The sequence below is a fragment of the Camellia sinensis genome, chromosome 4 (genome assembly GCF_055761805.1).
Source record: "Camellia sinensis isolate YWXY chromosome 4, ASM5576180v1, whole genome shotgun sequence".
In the NCBI taxonomy this organism is placed as follows: domain Eukaryota; kingdom Viridiplantae; phylum Streptophyta; class Magnoliopsida; order Ericales; family Theaceae; genus Camellia; species Camellia sinensis.
In genome coordinates this window covers 140,548,872-140,574,763 of record NC_138964.1, presented here as the reverse complement: position 1 = coordinate 140,574,763, position 25,892 = coordinate 140,548,872, and the positions used below count along the sequence as shown (strand labels likewise).

Sequence of the window (25,892 nt, the reverse complement as noted above, 5' to 3'; positions counted from 1 at the left end):
TATGGGGATCCTCAAAAACATATTAGTCGTTTTTTGAAACAGTGTGAGGAAACAGCTCAAAATCAAGCACTTTGCCTAAAACAATTCCCTCTTTCTTTGGAGGGGATCGCCTTTGACTGGTATTGCTCCCTCGATGGAGTTGTGGTGCCTAGTTGGGAGGCCATGAAGAATGGTTTTGAAAAATCTCAATGCTTTTATAGGCGTGACTCCCAGTACCTAAGAAATGGGAGAAGAATGCAGCTCCAGGAAGATGAAGAAGTGACTGATGATGATGATCACCCTGCATCTGGACCAGTTAACATGGTCCAAATAAGTGAGGGAATAAAAGAAGTTGAGGTCAACGAAAAGGTGGTTGCTGAAGTATGCCAGACTTACTTGACCTACTGGAGGAAATTACGAAATCCTCAGGACCTTTAAACATCAGAAGTTCCACAGGTTTTGCTGGAGGAAGAGCAAGTGAAATATGATGTACTAGCTCATCTAAAGAAAGTTCCAGCATTTTTGAGCATATATGATGCACTGAAAATGTCTCCAGAGCTTCGAAAGTCTTTAATATATGCCCTGTCTAAGCCAGAGGATTTCCACAAAGAAATCGAGGGTAGAAATCAAGAGAAGGCAACTACATGCATGGCCATACTAACCTTTGGTGACAAAGACATGTGTGCTGAAATGACAGACCATAATCGGCCTTTGTTTATCACTGGGCTTATCTATGATGTGAAAATTTCTCGAATTCTGGTTGATGGAGGATCTGCGGTAAACCTCCTGCCTCAGAGTACCTTAAACTTGTTAGGGGTTCGAATTTCATAACTTCGCCCAAGTCGTTTGGTCATTCAAGGATTTAATCAGAATGAACAACGCCCAATGGGGAAGATTGAATTGCGAACCAAGTTTGGAGATATTGAAGAAAGCACTGAGTTCTTGGTCATTGATATAGACACCTCTTACAATGCTTTGCTTGGGAGACCATGGATGCATAATCATCATGCAGTGCCATCAACTTATCACCAATGTATCAAGTACCCGTTGCCTTCACCCAAAAAAGAGTGGACAATTGTGGCTGACAATGATCCATTTGGAGAAGTAGAGGCCTATTATGCTGATGCTCGCTTCTATACAAAGACTGCACAAAGAAAGGGAAAAGATGTGAAAAAGTCTGAAGATACTCCGAATGTCAAAGACGCTCTAGAGGCTACTCCAGTTTCAACAAAAAGAACTTTTCAATATGTGCCAAAGTCCGAAAGGAAACTGGAGGCAAAGGCTCTAGCCCCAATAAATCCAATTTTGGATCTCAAGGGTGAGTTCACATTGCCATTAAGGAGGACAGAATGCACCTATGTCGAGAAATATAATAAGATTGTCGTCCCCCCTAAAGGAAAAGGGTCGAAACCCATAATATTCCACTCACTTGGAGATGTTGAACAGAAAGTGAAAGTTGAACAAGGGCCAGAAGAAAACATCTTGAGTTTTGAGAAGCCTACCTTCAGTGCAGAAATTACACAGATGTTGGTAAAAGTTGGTTTAGATCCTGAAAAAATACCAGGAACAATGACACCCTTTGACTTTGTATTAACACCTTCGCAAAGGCAGGCTATCCAGCAAGGCGACATTATCACTGCTAGGACAGAAGGGTTAGGCTATCAGGGTGATGAGGAAAAATTTCCAGTAAACATGACTATCACTCAAGATGTGTTGGAAGATGTTGACCAAGATGAAGCTCAACCTGCACCAACAGAATTTGAAGCAGAAGGCCAAGCCACCTTGGATGACCTTCGTGAAGTAAATCTGGGTGATGAAGGAGAAAACAAACCAACCTTCATTAGTGCAAATTTAAAAGAAGAAGAAGCTCGGCAATATATTTCCTTCTTAAGGGAGTATCATGACATATTCGCATGGAACTACAGTGAGATGCCAGGTCTTAATCCAAAGATTGCAGTCCATAAGCTTGCAATTCACCATGAGAAACAGCAAGTTAAACAGCCTCAGAGGCGAACTCGACCAGAGCTTACAGCGCAAATTGAAGCCGAAGTCGACAAGCTTATCAATGCAAGATTCATCAAGGAAGTCAAATATCCAACCTGGCTAGCAAACATAGTGCCGGTCAAGAAAAAAAATGGTCAAATCAGGGTTTGCATTGATTTTCATGATCTCAATGAGGCTCGTCCTAAAGATGACTTTCCCTTGGCCATCATTGAACTTCTTGTAGATGCAACTACTGTGTATGAACCTTGTCTTTTATGGATGGATACTCAGGATACAATCAAATTCGAATGGCACCTGAAGATGAAGAAATGACTGCATTCAGGACTCCGAGAGGAGTCTTTTGCTATAAGGTAATGCCTTTTGGCCTGAAAAATGCTGGGGCCACGTATCAAAGGGCAATGGCTGTAATTTTCGGTGATATGCTCCATGACACTATTGAATGCTATGTTGATGATCTTGTCGTCAAGACAAAGGAAAAAGAAAACCATGTGGAAGATTTGAGAAGAATCTTCGAACGTTTGAGGAGATACAAACTCAAGATGAACCCACTAAAATGTGCATTTGGAGTTTCCTCAGGAAAATTTCTAGGGTTTGTGGTTCGAAACAAAGGGATTGAAATTGACCCTACTAAGATTAAAGCCATTACTGAAATGCCTCCTCCACGAAATTTAAGGGAATTGAAAGGGCTACAAGGGATATTGGCCTATATCAGAAGATTTATTTCTAACTTGGCTGGTCGATGCTTGGCATTCTCAAGATTGATGAAAAATGGCGTTCCATTTGAATGGGATCATCAGTGTCAAAATGTTTTTAATAGTATTAAGGAGTATCTTTTGAAGCCTCCAGTACTCATGAGCCCAATAAAAAGCAAACCACTCTTGTTGTACATAACAGCCTTGGATGGTTCGTTAGGGGCACTGTTGGCACAACACAATGAGCATGGGAAAGAAAATGCCTTGTATTACTTGAGTCGTACTCTGGTTGGGGCAGAAGTCAATTAGTCTTTTATCGAAAAAACATGTCTTGCCTTGGTGTTCGCCTTGCAAAAACTAAAGCACTATGTCTTGGAACACGAAGTCAAGTTGATATCAAGAGTAGACCTCTTGAAATATATACTTTCACGGCCCATACTTTCAGGGAAAATTGCAAAGTGGGCTGTAATTCTCCAACAATTCGCAATTGAATATGTTCCCCAAAGAGCTGTAAAAGGGCAGGTTCTAGCAGATTTTTTGGCAGCACATCCTATACCTGATGACTCACCTCTAGTAACTGATTTACTAGATAAGGAAGTTATAGAAGTAGAAATTCAGAAAGGATGGGAGATGTATTTTGATGGAGCTTCAAGGAGTCCAGATGGTAAGAAGCAAGAAAATCCTAAAAACAATAAAATTGGAATTTGAATTATGTTTATGACTCCAGACAATGCTATAATCACCTATTCTTTTGCCTTAAGTGAAGGATGCTCCAATAATGAGGCAAAATATAAAGCTGTAATTGCTAGATTAGAATTGGCATTACAAATTCCTATTGAAGAACTCTCAATTTATGGAGATTCGGAACTGGGGGTAAAGCAACTTCGTGGAGAATACATTGTTAAGAAACAAGTCTCATCCCGTATCATGAAAGGGTTGATCAATTGGTTTCGCAATTCAGGAAAACACATATTTTCCATGTGAAGAGAAGAACAAATGCTTGAGCTGATTTACTTGCAAGTTTGGCTGCATCACTCACCCTACCAGATAGTAAAACAATTACTATCACGGTAGGTGAAAGAAGGGTGTTACAACCTTTAAAAGAAGTTTCTGACTTGGTCCCAATCTTGGTCGTCATCATCAAAGGAGAAAACGAGGAGGATTGATGGGAACCATTCATAGCTTACCTCTAACATGGTAGGCTATCTAAAGATAAAGTAAAAAGAATTGAAGTGAGACGCAAGGCTACCAAATTCGTCTCATGGAAGGATGGGTTATACAAAAGGTCTTTGGATGGAATGTACATGCGACGTATAGCCAAGGAGCGTATTCAAGAGGTAATGGTAGAAATACATGCAGGTGTATGTGGGGCACACCAAAGTGGTCCTAAATTACATATGCAGCTAAAACGGTTGGGATACTATTGGCCGACTATGATTGCAGATTGCATAGATTATGCTCGAAGATGCCAAGTTTGCCAATTCCATCAGAACTTTCTCCACCAACCCCTAGAGCCTTTACATTTAACAACTTGTTCTTGGCCATTTGCAGCATGGGGTATGGACATTATTGGTCCTTTTATACCTCCATCTTCAGCAGGATATCGATCCATCCTAGCTACAACTGACTATTTCTCAAAATGGGCAAAGGTCGTGGCTTTAAAGGATATAAAAAGCACAACTGTCTCTGAGTTCATCCGAACCCATATCATTTACAGGTTCGGGATTCCAGAAAGTATCATCATGGATAATAGACAGCCATTCAGGAGTAATGCTTTGAACAAATTATTTGCCAAGTACAAAATCAAAAACAACCATTATCAAGATATCATGCACCTGCCAATGGTTTGGCAGAAGCTTTCAACAAGACATTGTGCAAAATTCTCAAGAAGATGGTGGATAAGAACAAAAAATCTTGGCACGAAAAGTTACAAGAAGCTTTGTGGGCTTATCGGACTACGCACAGAACTTCTACTTAAGCAATCCCTTATTCGTTGGTTTTTGGAGGAGAAGAAGTGTTACCACTTGAGGTTCAAATACCATAATTGCGAGTGGCAATACAAGAGTCCTTAACAGAAGATGAAAGTGCAAGAGTGAGGTTGGCTGAGCTGGAGACCCTGGATGAAAGAAGGTTGTATGCTCAACAGAACTTGGAGATCTACCAACAAAGGATGGCAAATGCATTCAATAAAAGAGTGAGGCTCCGCTCCTTTAAAAAAGGAGACTTGGTACTAATGGTTAGAACACCTATAGTAGTCTCATGAAGAACCAAAGGAAAGCTTGAGCCCAAATAGGAAGGACCTTATGTGATTGAGAAGGTTTATTCTAATGGAGCCTATTTGTTGATAATGATGGTTGGTGATAGAATCATTCCCCCAACCAATGCAAGGTTCTTGAAGAGATATTACCTTTGAGAAAGCCTGCTAGGTTGAAAACCTGAAAGGGCGGCCCAGGCAAAAGTTAGGGTCAAAAAAAAAAAAAAAAACCACCAATGGTATTGTATGTGGTTAAACTGCTAAAATATCCCACCGAAATCTAAGGTGGTAAAACATTGGATACTTCTGGCGCTCAAGAGTATAAACTGTGTACGGCCAAACAAAAGTCAAAAACCACCAACGATATTGTATGTGGTTAAACTGCTAAAATATCCAACCAAAATCTAAGGTGGTAAAACATTGGATACTCCTGGCCCGCAAGAGTATAAACTGTGTACGGCTAAACAAAAGTCGAATACCACCAACAGTATTGTATGTGGTTAAACTGCTAAAATACCTCACCGAAATCTAAGGTGATAAAACATTGGATACTCCTGGCTAGCAAGAGTATAAACTGTGAATGGCCAAACAAAAGTCGAATACCACCAACGGTATTGTATGTGGTTAAACTGCTAAAATACCTCACCGAAATCTAAGGTGATAAAACATTGGATACTCCTAGCTAGCAAGAGCATAAACTGTGAACGGCCAAAATAAGACAAATCAATGTATTGTATTGAGAAATTTCATATAACAAATAAATCTATTGTGTACGGCTAAAATAAGACAAATCAATGTATTGTATTGAGAAATTTCATATAACAAATAAATCTATCACTGAACAAAATTTCATAAATACATTATGTTCGGATGAATAACAAAATAAAAGTGTATTCATTCATTAAGAGAAGCCTTAGCCCTTTCAAAGGCACGTTCCACAACACTGTGTTGTCCATTCTTCTTCTTGTGTTGGCTCAAAACATTCAGAGTAGTTTGCACGGCTTCTTCTAATTTAGAAACACTCTCGGAAGCTTGTGCAAAATCACACATAAATAATGCATGTTCGGCTTGGGTGGATGACAATTCCTCTTCAAGTTGTTTGAGTAACTCTTTGGTTTGAATAATCCTTTGATTAAGACCCGCAATGTGCTCATCCGACTTGATAATTAAAGCAAACAACTGTTCACGCTCGCCAGAAACTTTGTCAAAATGAAGTTTCTTCTCATAGTATTGGGCCTCTAATTCTGCAGTAGACAAGTTTGAAGAATCTGCAAGTTGGGTTTTCAAAGCAAAGCACCCAAGGAATATCTTTACCTTCTCGTAAAAGGAGGTGAAGTCTACACCCAAACTCTTCAAAATCATGAAAACGTTGTTTGCTACAGCAATCATGCCATTAACATCCGTCATTGATTGGAGAGAAATAGTAAGACCTTTTTGAATATGGGTGGCTGCTTCGTTAGAGGAAGTTCCTAAAAGAAGGTTAGATAGAGCAAAGGGTGCTTCAAGTTTGTCAAATAATTTGTTAACCCCATTTGCTTCAAGTAAGTCTGCAAGAATTTGGGCCTCTTCCGAGGTATCAAAAGTAATGTCGTCTGTCTCTTCCAATGTGCCAGAAGTAATTTATGTGAAAATAGAAGGAGATACTCAATGAAAACATAGAAGGTAAAAACAATATATATATATATATATATATATATGAATGAAGTATACCTTGGTGTACAGCTTGAAGAGACTTAGGTGGAGGAGGAGACAAGTTGTGATTCCCACAAGTGGACCACGGATTTTGCAATGTGGCATGATCTAAAGAGAAAAGAGTTCCTTGAGTATGTATACATGATGAAATAAAATGAGATACAAGGAATGAATAAGAATGCCCTTAAAGGTAGCCAATGGCATATGCGAGGCAGCTGGGGAAGTCCGAGGCGCAGTGCCTAAGAAAATGAGAGGTGTTAAAACAAAAAAAAAAAAAAATGAAGAAGAATAAAGAATTGTACCTTTCTCTAATAGCTTGGATGGCTTGTTCGAAGAAGGAGAAGAAAAACCTACATTTGCTGGGGGCAATTTACTCATCTTAGTCGGTGTGCCATCTAAAAGAGGGGTGTAGTCATAAAACTCAACTTCACTCTCGCTACTTCCATTGAGAGAACAATCAAAAGCTTTGGTAGGAGAAGGAATTTCAACACTCTTAATGCGAATACGACCCAAGGCAGTTAATTCATACCCATCTCCCTCAAAGAGTTCTTGAATCATATTCTCATCTTTATCTTCAAGAAAATAGTACAAGTATGTGCGAAATTGATCTATTGGGGTTTTGGTCGCTACAGTGGGATGGGAAGTTCCTGTATAATCACTGATAGACATAGTCTCTAGAAAAAACTTTGCGAGACTAGAAAATTGAGGACCAAAATCTACTTGCTCAAAGCTAAATCTCATTTTAAATTGAGAATTACACATATCCTCGAAAAGATGAAGGAGATCTGAAACCGAGTAACTAGATCGAGAAGGAGCAATAGGTGGTCGACTATTATCTATTCTCTGAGGTGATGATGCTTCCAGAGCAATAGGTGAAGATGATGACCTAGCTCTAGAGTAAGAAGGATTCTTTGTCTTTCGGTCTTTAATTGACATATCTAATTTCCTCTTGCGTGAAGATTTCGGCTGGGTATGAGTAACATATTGGAGCACGGTAAAGGAAGTTCCCAACCACCAATTGGCATAAGGCATGGTTACGTGAGAAGTAGATCCGGAGCTTGGTAACTCCAATGAGACTTTTGTACCACAACGTAGCATATGGCGCCAGTTATAATAAAATTTAGACCACTCAGAGGGCTGTCGACAAGATACATTAAGCGGTGTAGGGCATGCTTGAGCAAACCCAAATTGACGACCGTATCGGTTAGGGGAGTATGGTTCAAAAATGAAATTAAATCTCATTTTAAAAGTTAAAATCCCTTGCCTCAAAGATATAAGATAGCCAAGGTGGAAAGGTGATATCCTTTCAGAGTCAACCAGAATGCCTGAAAGTTCACTTTCATGGGTAAGAGCCCTAAACTGACACTCCGTACGATAAGTTAGGAGAGAGTCCACAAATGGAAATTTATCAGTAAAAAACTGGGCAGCCGATTGGTTTCCAATAAACCCAAGATATGGCATGAAATGAATATCAGGAATCAGACAAATCGACTGAGGATTCCCATGAGAGTAAGTCTTGACAAAATATAGTGGAATCCATCCAAAAAGGTAATGTAAAGGACCCTGAATATTTTCCTTCCCAGGTGAAGATGATGATGCCATTTTACCAAGAGAATGATATAGGTATGCAAGGACGGGGATGGCCAAGCTAAATAAGGTTCCACCTGCCATTTTGGTGGCTACATGAAAGGTCGTCGGACGAATTTCCCCGGAAGAGTGAGGGAAGACAAATTCGCTAAGCTAGCTCGCCAAAAAACCAGAAAGATACAAATCATCAGGAATTCTATTTTTTTGTTAAAAACCACTAATCAAAGTTGGGGATTCGTCAATGAATTTGAAAGTCCAGTGGTTAAACTTCTTAGATTGAAAAGAGCTGGCATAAATGCTGAAAAGCCCACGGCATGCCTTGGATGTCTGGGACGAATATAAAATGTCATTGGAGGGGGTGAACTCTTCATAAAACTTGCCACGAATGGGGAGCCCGCTAATGCGATGAAGGTCCCATAAAGAGATCCCAAGTTCGCCGTAAATGGTGTGTAAAGTGTTGGTGTCGGGTGACCACCGCTCTAAGAATCCTTTGAGCAGAGAGACATTCCTAGCATAAGCAAATTGGGATACATAGATTGCAGCATAAATCCCACACTTCTTCAAAATAGGGACAAATGTGGAAAGAACGTCATTCAACCAAAAAATCCATATGGGGGATTGCAAATGGGTAGAAATGTCGCGGACGTTAAAAGAATTATCCCACTTCAGTTTTTCATGCTTCATTCTCTTAAGAAGAGTATTAAATTCAGAGCAGTCATGGTCTTCAAAAAATGGACGAAGGATTGAGACAGGGAATGAACCAATTGATTTGGAGTGCCCTTTCTCGAGAATCTCACAGCAGTTTCGAATTCATGTATAGACCAAGTCTTCGGAAGCCGTATGTAAAGGGATGTAGGGGTCTAACTCGGTGGGTGACAATAAAACAGTGATAGGTTTGTAACAAATTATTTTCGGACCAGATTTATCTAGTACATCCCTCTCGTCACGTCAAAGATATTCAAGTGTCTTTTCCATGCTTCCTAAAAATAAATAAAATAAATAAAAAAATGATTAGTGAAGGCAAAATGTCATAATATAAAGAAATTGACAAAAGCCCCTTGACCAAGGACTCAAGCTATTGGGGTGATGGACACAATCACTGCCAAGGTTTCAAGCCATTGGGGTGAAGGACACATTCACTGCCAAGGATTCAAGCCATTGGGGTGACGGACACAATCACTGCCAAGGACTTAAGCCGTTAGGGTGAGGACACAATCACTGCCAAGGTTTCAAGCCGTTGGGGTGAAGGACACAATCACTACCAAGGATTCAAGCCGTTGGGGTGACGGACACAATCACTGCCAAGAATTCAAGCCATTGGGGTGAAGGACAGATTCACTGCCAAGGATTCAAGCCATTGGGGTGTGGACACATTCACTGCCAAGGATTCAAGCCATTGGGGTGAGGACACATTCACTGCCAAGGATTCAAGCCGTTGGGGTGACGAATACAATCACTGCTAAGGATTCAAGCCGTTGGGGTGATGGACACAATCACTGCCAAGGATTCAAGCCATTGGGGTGAAGGACACAATCACTGCTAAGGATTCAAGCCGTTGGGGTGACGGACACAATCACTGCCAAGGATTCAAGCCGATGGGGTGAAGGACACAATCACTACGAAAGATTCAAGCCGTTGGGGTGAAGGACACAATCACTGCCAAGGATTCAAGCCGTTGGGGTGACGGACACAATCACTGCCAAGGATTCAAACCGTTGGGGTGAAGGATACATTCACTGCCAAGGATTCAAGCCATTGGGGTGAATGACACAATCACTGCCAAGGATTTAAGCCATTGGGGTGACGGTACAATCACTGCCAAGGATTCAAGCCATTGGGGTGAAAGGACACAATCACTACCAAGGATTCAAGCCACTCATTGCCATTAGGTTGGAAAGGGCAATGATACCTGCAAACAAACTCTGACGTCTTGCATGTTGCCTGCAAAAGAGGGAAAAAGACCTGAAATAATTGCCAAAAAAAAAAAATCATAATTCGTACAATTAAAATTCACTTGCACGAATCACGAGAGGGCATGCTTTGATTAGATTAGATTAAAAAAAAAAAAGAAGTTTTGTTCAGTTGGGCCAACTACTAATACAAAATAAAATAAAAGGCAGCAGGCTTTAAAAAAAAAAAATCTGCTAAATAAACAAATATGCGTTGTTACACAAAAGGGTATAGCAGGTTTTTTCTTTTTAAACAAGAAAGGTCTTTGTTTGGGCTTATGGTTAGCAAAAAAAAAAAAAAAAAAAAAAAATTTTGCTGCATATCTATATAAGGCTGTTGCAGGAGTCCTTTAGAAAATGCAAGAGCCAATAAAGAGGCTAGTAGCAGTACTAGTTTGCTATATAAAAAAAGTTGGCCTATACTAAAAAGAGTGCTTTTTGCTGAATTGGTAAAGGACAATAAGACATATAAATGCAAGGCATGGTGTATACCCGATATAAGAAGGATGCTTCTTTTCTGATTCAAAAGAAAAATGGACTGCTCTGGAAAAAAAAAAAATAATTGTGAGGAGCAGTTTGATGTTTGTATACATGCTGCTAAAAAAAAAAAGGAAGAAGAAGAAGAAGAAGAAGAAGAAGAAGAAGAAGAAGAAGAAGCTTTTTGCTGCATATCTATATGAGGCTGTTGTAGGAGTCCTTTAAAAAAATACAAGAGCCAATAAAGAGGCTGGTAGCAGTACTAGTTTGCTATATAAAAAAAAAAAGGTTGGCCTATACTAAAAAGAGTGCTTTTTTCTGAATTGGTAAAGGACAATAAGACAAATATAAATGCAAGGCATAAGAAGACTGCTTCTTTTCTAATTCAAAAGAAAAATGGACTGCTACGGAAAAAAAGAAGAAGTGAGGAGCAGTTTGATGTTTGTATACATGCTGCAAAAAATTCTAGTTGCATGAAAAAAAAAAAAAAAAAAGAAAGAGGGAAAGCATACTTGATATGACCTTATGTCTTCTTAAAAGTATAAGAAGAACAGTTTCTGCTGGAAGTACGAAGGGATTAGAAGGGAACCTTTTGTGTTCACCAAGAATAAATTCTGTTGGAAAGGTGCTAAAAGGATGAAGACCTAATATCACTACAAAATCTACAGGAAAGAAAAAAAGGGCTGCAGGAAAAATATATGAATGCTGAAAAAAAAAAAAGTGAGGAGCAGTTTGATGTTTGTATACATGCTGCAAAAAATTCTGGTTGCATGAATAAAAGAAAAAAAAAAAGAAAAAGGAAAGCATACTTGATATGACCTTACGTCTTCTTAAAAGTACAAGAAGAACAATTTCTGTTGGAAGTATGAAGGGATTAGAAAGGAATCTTCTGTGTTCACCAAGAATAAATTCTGCTGGAAAGGTGCTAGAAGGATGAAGACCTAATATCACTACAAAATCTGCAGGGAAAGAAAAGGGCTGCAGGGAAAAAAAAAAAATGAATTGGTGTTATATAAGCAAAAAGTCTTGCTTAAGAAAAGAGGTAGTGGTCTCCTAAAATACTTCAAAGAAGCAAGAGTTTATGTAGGATTTGAAATACTCCATAGAAGAGTTTGTGTAGGATTAGAAATCTTACCAATGCCAACCCATCCTATTCCATATAGACAAACTCCTAATATATATATATATATATATATAAATCTTCTAAAAATAATAATAAAAATAAAAATAAAATAAAATAAAATAAAAAAAGTGGCAAGTTGGAGGCCCACAAAAGAAAAGGCCCAATTTAAAAAAATGGTGGCCTAGAAAAGGAAAGGTTCATGATGGCCTAGGAAAAAAAAATCTGTTGTAAAGAAAAAGGTGGCAAGTTGGAGGCCTACAAAAGAAAAGGCCCAATTAAAAAATGATGGCCTAGAAAAGGAAAGGTCCATGATGGCCTAAAAAAAAAATCTGCTCTAAAAAGAAATGGTGACAAGTTAGAGGCCCACAAAAGGAAATGTCCAATTAAATCTTGGACCTTACTCATGACCCTTCAAAAAAAAAAAAAAAAAAATCAAGTCTACAAAAAGGACCCATGCAACAGAAGTAAATGACCCATGGATTATAAAGGGCAATTAGCCCTTTATTTTTTAAAAAAACATCAAGTCCACAAAAAGGACCCATGCCACAAAAGTTAAAGGGCTCATGAAAAAGCCGTCAACCCAAAAAAAAAAAAAAAAAAAAAAAAGAGGCCAGGGACCAAAGCAAAGAAATAATCCCATCCAAGACCTAAAGATCATCCAGACAAAAGTGCCAAATTGTCGTGACTCGCACAGTTAAGAAAATTCACTTGTGCAAGTCACGAGGGGCATTTGTTGGCACATAAATTTCAATTAGATTTATGACACATATAGAGCCTATGATAGGAAGGTTGTAGGTAATCACTTCCTAAAAAAAAAATATCAACATGATCCGTTGAAGTACATAAATAAAACGACGTTGTATCTCAACGACGTTATTCAAGATGCTCAAGTGACATGTGGAGCCTACGAAAGATGACACCTGTAGAGCCTACAGCAAGGACACCACACAGGATGAAACCCCAAAGATCAATCCGGTTAATCAGATATACGATTAATCAGATAGCGTTATTATTCAAAATTCAAATGGCGCTATCATTCAATTTGAAATTCAAATTGAAGATGATGCATTCCTATCACCTGATGGCCCTCTATAAATATGAGGACTATCACACAAGAATGGGATCAAGAAATCAGAAGTGAAAAGATCAGAGAAAGAGAGAAAGAAATTGAGAACTAAAGAAATCGTTACAAGAAAGAAGAAGAGAAACCTAGTGAACTCAAGAACCTACGCTAATGGCGATGAATAGGTAAAGGGTTCCAAACCCAAAAAACTGTATTTTGTATTCGAGGGTTCAAAACCCATAACAATTTCAATAAAATATTTATTTTTCTTAAATTGTCTTTTGTTGTTTATTTTGTTCTTCATTAATCGAAGGTTTCATTGTATAAAATGTGTAATTAACGATCTGAAACACTGATTGGAAATAAGAACCTGCTATTCAAATAATCAACGCTGTTTAGTCCAAGAAACTAAACAGTGGACATTTGAAACATAAAATTTTGAAATGTGTTGGAACACTTCATGTTTTAAAATTTGTGTTTACAGTCCTAAATTCTGTTCAATCTGTTAGCCCTAAATTCTGTGATTTTGGACCCTTAATTCTATTAGCTCTAAATTCTGTGAATTTGAATTTGAGTTTCAATCTGTTATTTTTTTTTTAATTTTGTTACAGTTCTGAAAGCAAAGAGGTGGTGAGATTAGAGTGTAAGGGTTCTACAGAGAGAGAGAGAGAGAGAGAGAGAGAGAAGCTTACAGAGAGAAGAAGCTTACAAAGAGTTCGAAAACTAGAGGTCTGTGATTTTGATTTTATATCTGTGTCTGTGTGATTTCTATCTGTGTCTGTCGGTGATTTTAGTCCGTGATTTGTATCTGTTTTGCTCTTCTTCTCTTCTCTTCTCTTCTTTTGTTTGTCTCTTCTTTTTTCATCTTGTTCTCTTCTCATGATCTCTGGTATGTCACTCCACACTCTGGTATGTCTCTTATTCTCTTGTATTCATTGGGTAATGTTTATTAGTTGATGAATTTTGTAATCATATCCAGTATATTGGTTGATACTCCACACAAATTGTTAGAGAACTATTTCCTATAACTGGATATTAGTTATTAGTTATCCAGTATATTGGTTGATGAATTTTGCACCTTCAATCAATTCAAACTCTTCTTCCTCTTCCTCTTCTGCACCTTCAATCAATTCAATTTCATCATCATGTTCAAATACTTTCTTTCTCCTCTATCGGTGGCATTTAAATTTCTTGGTCCTACATTAATAAAATTAAATAAGGTTATGAATGAGCAAATAAATGTGAAAATATAGAAACTAAATCTTTGAAATTAACTTATTTAAAAATTAAAATATAGAATTATACCTCTTTTTCTTTTTTTGCTAGTTGTTGTTCCTTCATCATCTTTGAAACACTCTTGGATGTCCATCCTTGAATGATCTTCGAGTAAACATGGATCCTCTTTCTCGATAATCCATTCATCATCGGATTCCATATCCGATAAATAAATAGGATCATAAGTCTCACCCCTTTCTTGTCTCTTAATTTGCCTCAACTCAAGTTGAATGTTATACTTCACAAAAACCAAAGTATTCAACTGTTGTTGCTCCAATCGGTTTATTTTCTTCGAGTGCACATGATCAAAAGTGCTCCAATTTCTCTCACACCCGGTGGCACTACAAGTAAGACTTAGCACTCTAATAGCTAGCTTTTGAAGCTCTTTGCACTATTCTCCATAACTTTCCCACCATAGAGTTGTAATTAAATGATAAAGAGATGTTAGAGAATAATGCATGCCATTGCCAACATAATTGTTATGAAATTGTGAATATACAATTTCATAATAAAAATTTTTACCAGGTTGTTTCTTTTCCCTTGTCAAGATGGCCATGCTCATACCAAACATACCCTCAGTCTTCTTGAACTTTTCTAATTAATTGCTCATCAACCTTCACTCTATCCTCTATATCTGGATACATCCTCTCAATGGTTTTAAATAAACCAATTTTCACCTCCGTATCTGCAATGAAGTTTTCTTGATAATGAAACCTAGAAAGAAAGATAACTTCATAAATAAATTCCATTACAAATTTTGTATATAAGTCACACAACACAACATAAATAATTAGACAAAAAGAGTAAAAAAACTTACATCGGATTAAGGTAATATGCCACTGCATGAAAAGGCATATGGAGTTGTAAATCCCATCTAGTATCAATAATTTCCCAAATGGTTCAAGTTTGAAGCAATTTCTTCCTTCGCTCTATCCATAGCTTCATAAATAAATCCAATTGCCGGCTTTGCATCATCATCCACAAGCCTCAAAATTTTCACCAAAGGGAGCACACACTTCAAGCAATACTTGATTGCTTTCCAAAATCTAGCATCTCCCAAGATTGTTCCTTGTGCCTTTTTTGCATTAACAGATGTAGAATAGCTGCTTCTAGCCCACTCTTCCGATGCAAACATAGCTCTAAGTTGGAGCTTTCTATCTTGGAAACTTTTTAAAATAAGGAAGGCGGTGGCAAATCTAGTAACCGCAGGTCTTGTTAACTCCCTATTCTTTGTAAATTTTCTTAACAAATCAAGCATCCAAGCATGCCTATAAATGTACACAGCGATTTCCTTGGCTTTAATTATTGTATCTTTGAAAACCGTCAACTCACCTATGTCACTTAACATTAAGTCAAGGCAATGTGTTGCACATGAGGACCAAAACAATTTAGTCCTCTTCTCTTCCAATAATCTACCGGCACCCACATAGGCTGATGCACTATCGGTTATCACTTGAACCACATTTTCTTCCCCAATTTCATTCACAATAATTAGAATTTTTAATTGCACCGGAGTTGTCTATTGATTTAATAAACCCCATTCCACTTGGACTATTAACAAGGAAATTAGTAAGAGAGTGAGACTTTCCATCGGTCCATCCATTGGACATTATAGTGCAACCCGTCTTCTTCCATTCCTTTCTATACACTTCTAAACTTGTATTCACATGATCAACCTTTTTTTTCAAAAAAGATACTCTCACTTCATGATAATTAGGTGGTTTTAATCCCACACCATACTCACCAACCGACTTCAACATCTTTTTAAACAAGGGGATTTTTACTAAATTAAAAGTTAATGCATGCCCATAAATGACTCTACAAATATCTCTAATTATGGGCTCCCTTTGCTTCACCATTTGATTCAAACTTTGTTGCTTTGCCCCCCTCTTTGTGACATATGCATCCATAGTTCCCCCTTTACTTTTCCCCTCAACATTTTTTTCTTCAAAACAATCAACATCTATAATATTGTCTTGTTTTTTTCCACTTAACAGTTGTGAAAACATATTCATAATATCTTCAGAAACTTGACTACACGCACCAACATTATCATGAATTCCGGCTAAATGATTTTTCATTCGAATCAGCCCACCCCAGTAATCTCTTCCACAATGATTACATCTCAAATGCATTCTATTATCATCTTTAACACGAGTACAATGGTCCCAGTTTCCCACTTTTTTTTTTTTGCCTTTTCATATTTTTTTATCCATTAAAGAAAGCAAAATATTTTTTTAATGTGCCACCCATACAGCAACATCTTCAATACTTCAACCGTCCACAATAGACAATAAAGAGAAAATGAGTGAGAGCACTAATTAGTGCTACCACTAATGATGTGGCAGTAGGCCTCACCTACTCTCAAAGTGCTGTTGTGCCCTTTTTTTTTTTTTTTAAATAAATGCCAACTCATTAATAGTGGTTTAGAGCACCATTTTTAATTTTTTTTTTGTTAAATAAATGCCAACTCAGTAATAGTGGTTTAGAGCACCATTTTTAGTGGTGTCTATCATTCCTGGACAATAAAGTAATGGAAAAGGAAGAGGAAGAGTATAAAGTCAATATAACATTTATATTACCTATATGAAGTTTGTCTGGTAGTAGCTCATCAAAATGTTGAAGACCAAAAGAGGATGAACTTTAATAAAGCTTTAAAGACTATACGAAGGGCCACGAAGCAGATTCCAACAGCAAGGGGCCACCAAACAGTGAGAAGGACCACGAAGCTCTGCGTCGAATAGAGAGGTGACTCTTTCTATAGTTTTGTCTATTGGGAGTAAAAAGAGACCATGGGCTACCTTGGTTGGGCTGTCGTTTGGTCTTAAAAGACCAGGAGACCCATCTTCTGCCATGAAAAAGCAAAAAAATTGGGCCAAAAATCAATTTTTTTTCATTTGGGTCTGACAAAACTGGGTTGACCCGCGACTGTAAGGAATCATGCGATTCATCGATTCGTATAGTGAATCGATCGATTCAGCTGTGATTCTATGCCAGTTGCGATTCCATCTACCTGTTCGAATCGATTTCTATGTGTATCGAATCGAATTGTACGATTCGAATCGCGAATCATACGATTCTAACAAGAGAGATTTGAATAACTACTATTATTTTTCTTATAATTTTTAATATATTTATGAGGTAATTAATACATCATGGTTCGATTTGGATTGACCCAATTGATTTATTCTTAATCTGATCCCTTTTTCCAGTTTGGTCAACGATTCTAATCTTAGAACATTGGACCTTGGACACTAGGACTGTCTTTTTTAGATAATGCATATTCCAATTACGTTATTGTTTGATTATTGCTAAAAATTGGTCTGTTAGTATTCTTATAGTTGTGTGTGTGTGTGCGTTGTTGTGGATCGGGGGCACACCAGGAAACACACACAAGCAATAACACAAGAGATTTAACGTGGTTCGGCAAGTCGCCTACGTCCACGGGCAGTGGATTTACTATATGGAACAAAGAATTACAACACTCTATATTCTCTTTCTGTAATCACTCTTAAGCTCACCACTCACCACATTTCCCTCTGCTTTCTTTACCTCTATTTATACACCGAGAAGGGAGAGAGCTGGCTGGCCTTGCATATGGCCAGCTAGTCATTCAACAAAGGTGGATCGTCAACCATGGCGGCTTGTCGGTTGGCAGCCGCAATCGAGGACATACGCAACCGACTTCACATTGGAGAGAATCACCCCCTTCACATGGGGTGATACCAATAAATCACCCCCTCAACCCATGTGAGGTGATCTACTACACACACTGCTGCTAATCTTGTCATGCCCAAATTTCAACATAGTCTGCATCTCCTCACTGAGACGCTGCATCCCCTGAAGCTAGAGATAATACACCAGAGATACAAGAGGAGGAGGGAATACTACATCCTCAACTCAACTCACACCACTCTCTGATTTGGAGAGAGCCTCTGCTCCTAGCTCCCACAGATCTCTTCCACGCTTCCTGTCTCGGATGTCTTCACCTGCTATGCTTGAACTTGCGTAACCAAGATATCCTACACCCCCTGATTGGATGTCCTGCACCCCCTACTGGGATGCCCTTGACTATCATGCCTTTGCCCTCTGTCCATAGTGATCGATCAACACTGCCTTGCACCCAAAAGTGCTTAGTTCTGAGAGATGTTGACCAAGTCCAAACAATGTTGGAACTTGATCCCAGAAACCATTTTTGTGAGCATATCGGCCGGATTATCTGCAGTACTAATCTTTTGAAGCAGAATATCCCCTTCATTCACAATTTCTCAGATAAAATGGAAACAGACATCAATGTGCTTGGTGCGGGAATGATGAACCTGGTTCTTTGCCAAACAAATGGCACTCTAACTGTCATAGTACACCCTCAATGTGCTTCTGAACAATACCCAAGTCCTCAATCAACCCGTGTAGCCAAATAGCTTCCTTAAAGGCTTCCATCACTGCCATGTACTCTGCCTCTGTAGTAGACAAAGCCACCGTATACTGAAGCGTTGACCTCCAACTCACCGACCCTTTAGCAAGCGTAAATACATACCCTGTTGTTGATCGGCGTTTGTCCAAGTCACCAGCATAATCTGAGTCCACATATCTAACCAGATTCTGTTCGAGTCGATTATCTCTCTCGAACTTCAATCCCAGATTAACCGTGCCATGTATGTACCTTAGGATCCATTTCACTGCCTGCCAGTGATCTTTTCCTGGATCATGCATATACCTGCTTACCATACTCACAGCATGCGAGATGTCAGGCCTTGTACAAACCATAGCATACATTAATGCACCAACTACATTTGCATATGGAACCTGTGCCATATGCTTTCGTTCCTCTTCTATACGTGGAGACATCAAAGCATTGAGCTTGAAATGAGGGGCCAATGGTGTACTCACAGCTTTTGTTTTCCCATTTATGCCAAATCTGCCTAACACCTTTTTTAGATACTGGATTTGTGTCAGACAAACCGTGCCCTTTTTCCTGTCTCTCTTGATCTCCATGCCAAGAATTTTCTTTGCTTCTCCCAAATCCTTCATTTCAAACTCTCTTTCCAACTGTGCCTTAAGTTTGTCAGTCTCCACCTTGCTCTTAGATGCAATTAACATATCATCCACATATAAGAGCAAATAGATGAAGGAACCATCTGGAAGCTTACGAAAATATACACAATGATCAAATTGACTTCTTATGTATTCTTTCTCTATCATGAACCGATCAAATCTTTTGTACCACTGTCTCGGGGATTGCTTCAATCCACACAACGATTTGTTCAGCTTACAGGCCCAATTCTCTTTTGCAGCAACTTTGAAACCATCTGGCTGGGACATATATATCTCCTCTTCAAGATCTCCATGTAAAAAGACAGTTTTGACATTGAGTTGGGCGAGCTCGAGATCAAACTGTGCAACCAAAGCTAATAAGATACAAATAGACGTGTGCTTCACAACAGGTGAGAATACCTCATTGTAGTCTATTCCTTCCTTCTGAGCATAGCCTTTAGCTACCAATCTAGCTTTGAATCTGATGTTGTCTTTGCCTGGGATGCCTTCTTTCTTGGTGTATACCCACTTACACCCAATTGCTTTCTTGCCTTTTGGAAGTTGCACCAACTCTCAAGTCTGGTTCTTGTGAAGTGACCCGATCTCTTCATCCATGGCCTCCTTCCAATTGACACTTTCTGCATGCTGCACGGCTTCTTTGAAAGTGCAAGGAACATTGTCTTCAATGATTGGAAGTGCATAGGCTACCATATCGGTCATCCAACTGGGTTGCTTAGTAACCCTTTTTTCCTTTTCTAATTGCAATGGGTTCTGACTATTGTGGGGTCTCTGGATCTTCATTTTCATTTGAACTCTCTTCGGAGTCTTCTTCAGAGCTGTCAACTGAAACTTCTTCAGGGTTGTTGTCTATCTGAACAGTCTTTGCTGGAGTCTCAAACTCCACCTGCACTGACTTCTTCAATACTTCATCATTTTCTTGAGGATTTGGTTGTTTCAGCATTGTAGACTCATCAAAGGTAACGTCTCTTCTAGTGACAACTTTTTTTGATTCAGGGCACCAGAGTCTGTATCCCTTGACACCGTCACTGAAGCCCAAGAAGATGGCTTTCTTGGCTCTTAGATCCAACTTAGATTCTGTAACATGAAAATAAGTTGGACATCTAAAGATACGTAACTGATCATAATCAGTAGCTGACACTCCTGACCATACCTCCATGGGAGTCTTGCCATCTTGTGCTGCAGTAGGTAGTCTATTGACAAGATGACGAGCATAGTTCAATGCCTCGCCCCAAAATGCCTTGCTCAATCCTGAATGTGACAGCATACACCGGACTTTCTCCACCAAAGTGCGGTTCATGCGTTCTGCAACTCCATTTTGCTACGGTGTTCCAGGAACTGTGAAATGTCTCACTATCCCTGCATTTTGGCAAACCTCTAAGAAGGGATCTGATGTGTATTCCCCACTACTGTCAGATCTGAGCTTCTTGATCTTTCTTCCTGTCTGGGTCTCAATCATTTTCTTCTACATAAGAAAGATGTCTAAGACTTCGTCTTTGTGCTTCATTGTGTAAATCCAAACTCTTCTTGAGAAATCATCAATGAACGACACAAAGTAGTGTTTACTTCCCAATGAAGCATTCTTGGAAGGACCTCATATGTCGGTGTGAACGTAGTCTAGAATCCCTTTGGTACGATGAATAGCAGTACCAAACTTGATTCTCGTTTGCTTGCCCAGTACACAATGCTCGCAAAACTCAAGCTTCCCTGTTTTGGCGCCTTTCAACAGGCCTTGCTTTACCAATCCTTGTAAAGCCTTCTCACCGACATGCCCTAGGCGCCTGTGCCAAAGTCTGGAAGTGTCTGATACATCATCTTCTGAGCTAGTGGAGACAGCCACTCTCTCTGTGACTGTAGAGTCATCTAGGAAATATAAATTTCCCTGTCGACCACCCTTCATTGCAACAAATGCTCCTCGAACAACTTTGAGGATTCCACTTTCCATAGTTACTCTGTAACCTTTGGAGTCTAAAACTCCCACTGAGATGAGATTCTTTGTCAAAGCTAGTACATACCGAACATCTTCAAGAATTCTGATTGTTCCATCATGTATCTTCAGTCGAATTGTTCCAATCTCCTTTGTCTGGCAAGCTTGGTCGTTGCCCATCAGCACAACTCCTCCATCGAACTCTCATAAGCTAGAGAACCACTGCTTGTTCGGACACATGTGGTAGGAACATCCGGAATCTATAATCCATTCATCAAACTGGCCATATGATGAAACTGTGAAGGCTGATCCTTCACCATTACTTCCATCTCGTGCAACGTCCACCTTTTCTTCTTTCTTGTCTTTATTGGGACAATCTTTTGCCCAATGCCCCTTCTGGCAACAAGCAGCACACTCGTCTTTTGCAAGACGTCTTCTATCCGATGATTTCCCTCTGGATTTTGAGCGAGACTTTCCTCGCCCTGTATATCTCCTGTTATTTGTTCTGCCTCTGACTGTCAATGCCTCGGATGTTGAGTCCTTGTTTGCATATTTATCTTTCCTTCTGAACTCATTATTTACCAAGACGTTTGCAACATCAACATACTTGATCTTTTCTTTACCGTACAGTAAAGTGGTAGTGAGATGATCATATGAGTCAGGCAAGGAATTCAACAATAACAGTGCTTTATCTTCATCACCAATATGATCATCCAAGTTCTTCAAATCGGTGAGAATTTTGTTGAAATTGTTTAGGTGTTCGTTCATCGAAATACCTTTCTTGTAGTCGAAACGAAACAACCTCTTCTTCAAGTAGAGCCGGTTCTCAATGCTCTTTGTCATGAACTTATCTTCCAGCGCCTTCCAAAGCTCCTTCGCAATATCATATTCTGTGAAGGCATATTTCTCCTCTTTTGCAAGGCAAATTCGGATGGAACTGCAGGCCAGGAGATTCATTTTCTCCCATTCTATCCCGTCCAGGTCATCTGGTTTGTCTCCCAGAGTGAAGTGCAGGTTCATCTAGACAAGCATATCTTTAACTTCACATCTCCACGTGCCGAAGTTGCTGCTTCTATCAAACTTTTCTTCCTCAAACTTAGCATGGGACACCGAGGTCCAATGCCTAGAGTTGCTTGTAGTCGCTGGATTACTTATGGACTCGGTTAATCTGGACTTGGTTGATCTGGTCTCTGTAGATTCTGCCATTAAACTATTTTTTTTTTAAATCTGATTCAAAAAACTGACCATACGGATATGTCCGGAATACTCCAAATAGTTGGAAAGCACTATTGGATCGTCAAAAACGGACTTCCAATGACTTAGATCAGGCCAAAGCAGTTTACACGGTTCAGATCTGCAGAATCTGGTGTGCCTGCGAAGCACCGGATGATTTCCCTGGCTCGGATGAGTCAACGGCTCAGTCAACGCACTGGTCAACGCGGCTTGGAAGCGCCGCGACTCTGGTCAACGGCGCGGCTCAGTATCGGCTCGGTCAGCGGCTTGGTAAACCCTGATGACGCGTCTGCCACGTGTCTGTCTGTTTGCCACGTGGCGCTGACGTGGCATTGACGCGGCGCTGAAGTGGTGCTGACGTGGTGCCACGCAGTCGTCTTCTTCCTTACGCTGCGCGTGAGGCGCGTGCGTGCGTCTGAACTGACGCGCCGTCTACTGTTCGGTGCGTGTTACGCGTGTGGTTTACGCACTTTCTTTGGGGGGCGCGTGTGGGTGCGTGTGAGCTCTTCTCGAGCTCTGCTTTGCAGTTCTAGACTCCTCTCGTTAAGACCTTACTCCTGGTATGCTCAAAAGTGGATTTCAAGCACTTCGAAATTTGGGCACTTTCGGAAAAAATTCGATTTTTCACCACCCGAGCTTTGATACCAATTGTTGTGGATCGGGGGCACACCAGGAAACACACACAAGCAATAACACAAGAGATTTAATGTGGTTCGGCAAGTCGCCTACGTCCACGGGCAGCGGATTTACTATATGGAACAAAGAATTACAACACTCTGTATTCTCTTTCTGTAATCACTCTTAAGCTCACCACTCACCACATTTCCCTCTGCTTTCTCTACCTCTATTTATACACCGAGAAGGGAGAGAGCTGGCTGGCCTTGCACATGGTCAGCTAGTCATTCAACAAAGGTGGATCGTCAACCATGGCGGCTTGTCGGTTGGCAGCCGCAGCCGAGGACATACGCAACCGACTTCACATTGGAGAGAATCACCCCCTTCACATGGGGTGATACCAACATGTGTGTGTGTGTCTTTTTTTTAAATAAATAAAAGATAAAAAAAAAAAATCGTTTGGATGCGTTTTTTAATTTTTGTAATATTTAATCTATGTATAACTAGAAGAAGTCACATTTGTTGGATGCTGCAGAGCCGTTGTGACTAATAAAGGCCATGGGTTGCATAAGTTCCAAAAGGGCAAGAACGACATATGGCTATAATGCTCAACCAAAGGTAGTCTATTCTACCTCACGTCCAACTCAAAGCTCTGGTGGTCAACCTTCAGAGTCAGAAAGAAAGTCTAAGAACAATCTCAACAACATAGATGAGGTAACATAATATTTTTACTTATTTGAGTAATAATAAAAGGGCAAGACGATTGCCAATAATGTGGAAATCAGAACATTAGGTATACTCTATTGCAATGTGCTACTCCTTATCCTGCATGGAACCTAGATATCAGTGTTTTCATTGATTTTAAATTTTGTGTTTGATCTCATGATTATTGAGGTTGGAAGGCATTGGTTATGGAACTCCTGTTATTAGTAATGTTATCTTGGTAAATGCTTCTCTTTTTATGAATGGAGTTTAGATTTAATTGTACCAGGTGTTTCAATGATTGCCACAGAGAACTGACATTAGGTATGTATATACTATATTGCAATATTGATTTATGTATCAAAATGTATGTCATAACAAATGGATTTATCTGTAGTGCATATGCTTGAATTTGTTTGCAAAGCACAATACTTGGTTTTACCTTATTTTATTAATTGATTACTCATTAAATATTGCATATTGTTGTGATGTGTGTATATGTGATTGGTACAAATTTGAGATAAATTCTCACTTATTGTTGGTGCTTTTACCTACATGGGTGATCCCATGTGAAAAATTATCTTAAAAATAATAACCCAACCAAATTTACTTCTTTTCTAATAGGTTACGAGAGCCTTGGCACATAGTGGCCTAGAAACTGGAAATCTTATTGTTGGCATTGATTTCACTGGGACCAATAAGTGGGCAGGTTTGATCTCATCTTAGTATGTAAGTTTTTTTAGTAACACTGCTACGTGCTAAAGTTGTGTTGATACCTGGTATTAGGTGTAAAGTCATTTCAGGGGAGAAGCTTGCATCATATTGGTGATGAACAAAACCCTTATGAACAAGCAATATCAATTATTGGAAGAACATTATCTGGCTTTCACGACAATAACTTAATTCCTTGTTTTGGATTTGGAGATGGTATTTTCTAATGAAGAAAACCTTTAATTTAGCATTTAGTATATTTTCCAAATAATGGTAATCATATGTTTATTCAATGCTGGCAGCTTCAACGCTTGACCGAGACATCTTTAGTTTCTATCCAGATAAAAGACTCTGTAATAGATTTGAGGAAGTGCTGACACGTTACAAAGAATTAGTCCCTCACCTAAAACTTTGCGGTTGAAATTTGTTTCATGCACTTCCTTTATTGTTCTTATGCTAGTTGTATCTTGCAGCTTTTGATATTTTTGCTTCTTTTATGTGGCAGGGCCAACATCATTTGCTCCCATCATTGAAATGGCAATCACTATTGTTGAGCAAAGTGAATGCCGATACCATGTTTTAGTAATAATAGCAGATGGACCGGTATCTATTTTTGTTCTGGATTTTTTAGTTTAATATGATATTTTGTGTAAGGTTGGTTTGTTCTAATTGGCTGATGTGCCATAACTTACATTGAAAATGGCACATATGAAGCCAAAAACTGCCACTTCTGCCTAATAATGTGCCTAATGGTATTGTGTGTAAGTAAAGTTTATTTAGTGGCAATAGGTAAACGAAATTCAAGGTATATATTCCAAATATCAAGTTCTCTATCTCGCTTTGTTGATCACATTTCAACTTTAGACTCTCAAGGTCCTATTAATTGCTGGTTGTCATAGGTGACAGCAAATGCAAGCCTTTTGTTCCAAAGCCCGCAGATAAAGAAAACTATTGACGCTATTGTGAAAGCAAGGTAAGTTGCAGGTTGTAAGTTTCCTTTGTGATAGCTCTATTGCCAAAACACTTCAAATGCCAAAACATTTTCAAATGTGCTTGTTTATTTGTAGAGAATATCCATTGTCAATTGTAGTTGGGGTTGGAGATGGACCGTGGGACATGATGGAGAACTTTCTTAATGACGTTCCTGTTCACGACTCTTTCAAATTCCAGGCAAGTATTAGTACGAGTATAGCAGAAAATTGAAGTTCATCTTGTCTGTTTGTCTTATTTGCTCTAATTCTATGTTTTTCTTTTTAGTTTGTGAATTTTACAGATATTATGTCAAAGAATATGGACATATCTAGGAAAGAAGCAGCATTTGCTATAGCGGCCTTGAGGGGAATTCCGTCACAATATAAATCAACATTAAATCTTAAACCGCGGTAACGATTAGAATTCTCTACATTAGAGTTGAGGATTTGGCTTTTATGTCGAAGGCCAAATTTTGTATAATTTACTTATTTATGTTACATTGTTCAATTAGTTGTCGTAGTGGGCAGGGGCGACTCCATGTCGAGTGTGATAAGGTCCCATCGCCCCATCAACTAATCAAAAATT

The 25,892-nt window shown here is 39.1% G+C and overlaps 3 protein-coding genes and 1 pseudogene across 3 annotated transcripts; 3 read left to right on the top strand and 1 right to left on the bottom strand.

Annotated features, from left to right (window-relative positions):
- The first annotated feature begins 864 nt into the window (after positions 1-864).
- LOC145824084 (uncharacterized) lies at positions 865-2,295 on the top strand. Its single transcript, XM_082923675.1, has one exon. It carries the CDS (start codon positions 865-867, stop codon positions 2,293-2,295), a length of 1,431 nt encoding a protein of 476 aa, XP_082779801.1.
- On the top strand, positions 2,292-4,747 carry LOC145824083 (uncharacterized). The gene is made up of 4 exons (XM_082923674.1): positions 2,292-2,886; positions 3,121-3,339; positions 3,403-3,597; positions 4,227-4,747. The coding sequence occupies exons 1-4, from the start codon at positions 2,292-2,294 to the stop codon at positions 4,745-4,747; spliced, it is 1,530 nt and encodes a 509-aa protein (XP_082779800.1).
- A 15,994-nt stretch (positions 4,748-20,741) lies between these two features.
- LOC145824082 (putative mitochondrial protein AtMg00300 pseudogene) lies at positions 20,742-21,254 on the bottom strand (annotated as a pseudogene).
- Positions 21,255-23,480: 2,226 nt separating this feature from the next.
- On the top strand, positions 23,481-25,104 carry LOC114312186 (E3 ubiquitin-protein ligase RGLG2). The gene is made up of 5 exons (XM_082923673.1): positions 23,481-23,636; positions 24,249-24,333; positions 24,411-24,551; positions 24,638-24,751; positions 24,841-25,104. The coding sequence occupies exons 1-5, from the start codon at positions 23,481-23,483 to the stop codon at positions 24,969-24,971; spliced, it is 627 nt and encodes a 208-aa protein (XP_082779799.1). The 3' UTR covers positions 24,972-25,104.
- Positions 25,105-25,892: the final 788 nt, after the last annotated feature.

What these genes read in the sequence shown, in the direction of transcription:
- LOC145824083 (XM_082923674.1), top strand. Translation starts at nt 2,292, where the DNA reads ATGACTGCATTCAGGACTCCGAGAGGAGTCTTTTGCTATAAGGTAATG. An exon ending in GTACATAACAGCCTTGGATG is followed by an intron (nt 2,887 to 3,120) that starts GTTCGTTAGGGG and finishes CCATACTTTCAG; the next exon opens with GGAAAATTGCAAAGTGGGCT. An exon ending in TAAGAAACAAGTCTCATCCC is followed by an intron (nt 3,598 to 4,226) that starts GTATCATGAAAG and finishes GGCCATTTGCAG; the next exon opens with CATGGGGTATGGACATTATT.
- LOC114312186 (XM_082923673.1), top strand. Translation starts at nt 23,481, where the DNA reads ATGGGTTGCATAAGTTCCAAAAGGGCAAGAACGACATATGGCTATAAT. An exon ending in ATCTCAACAACATAGATGAG is followed by an intron (nt 23,637 to 24,248) that starts GTAACATAATAT and finishes CTTTTCTAATAG; the next exon opens with GTTACGAGAGCCTTGGCACA. An exon ending in CCCTCACCTAAAACTTTGCG is followed by an intron (nt 24,752 to 24,840) that starts GTTGAAATTTGT and finishes TTTATGTGGCAG; the next exon opens with GGCCAACATCATTTGCTCCC.
- LOC145824084 (XM_082923675.1), top strand. Translation starts at nt 865, where the DNA reads ATGGGGAAGATTGAATTGCGAACCAAGTTTGGAGATATTGAAGAAAGC.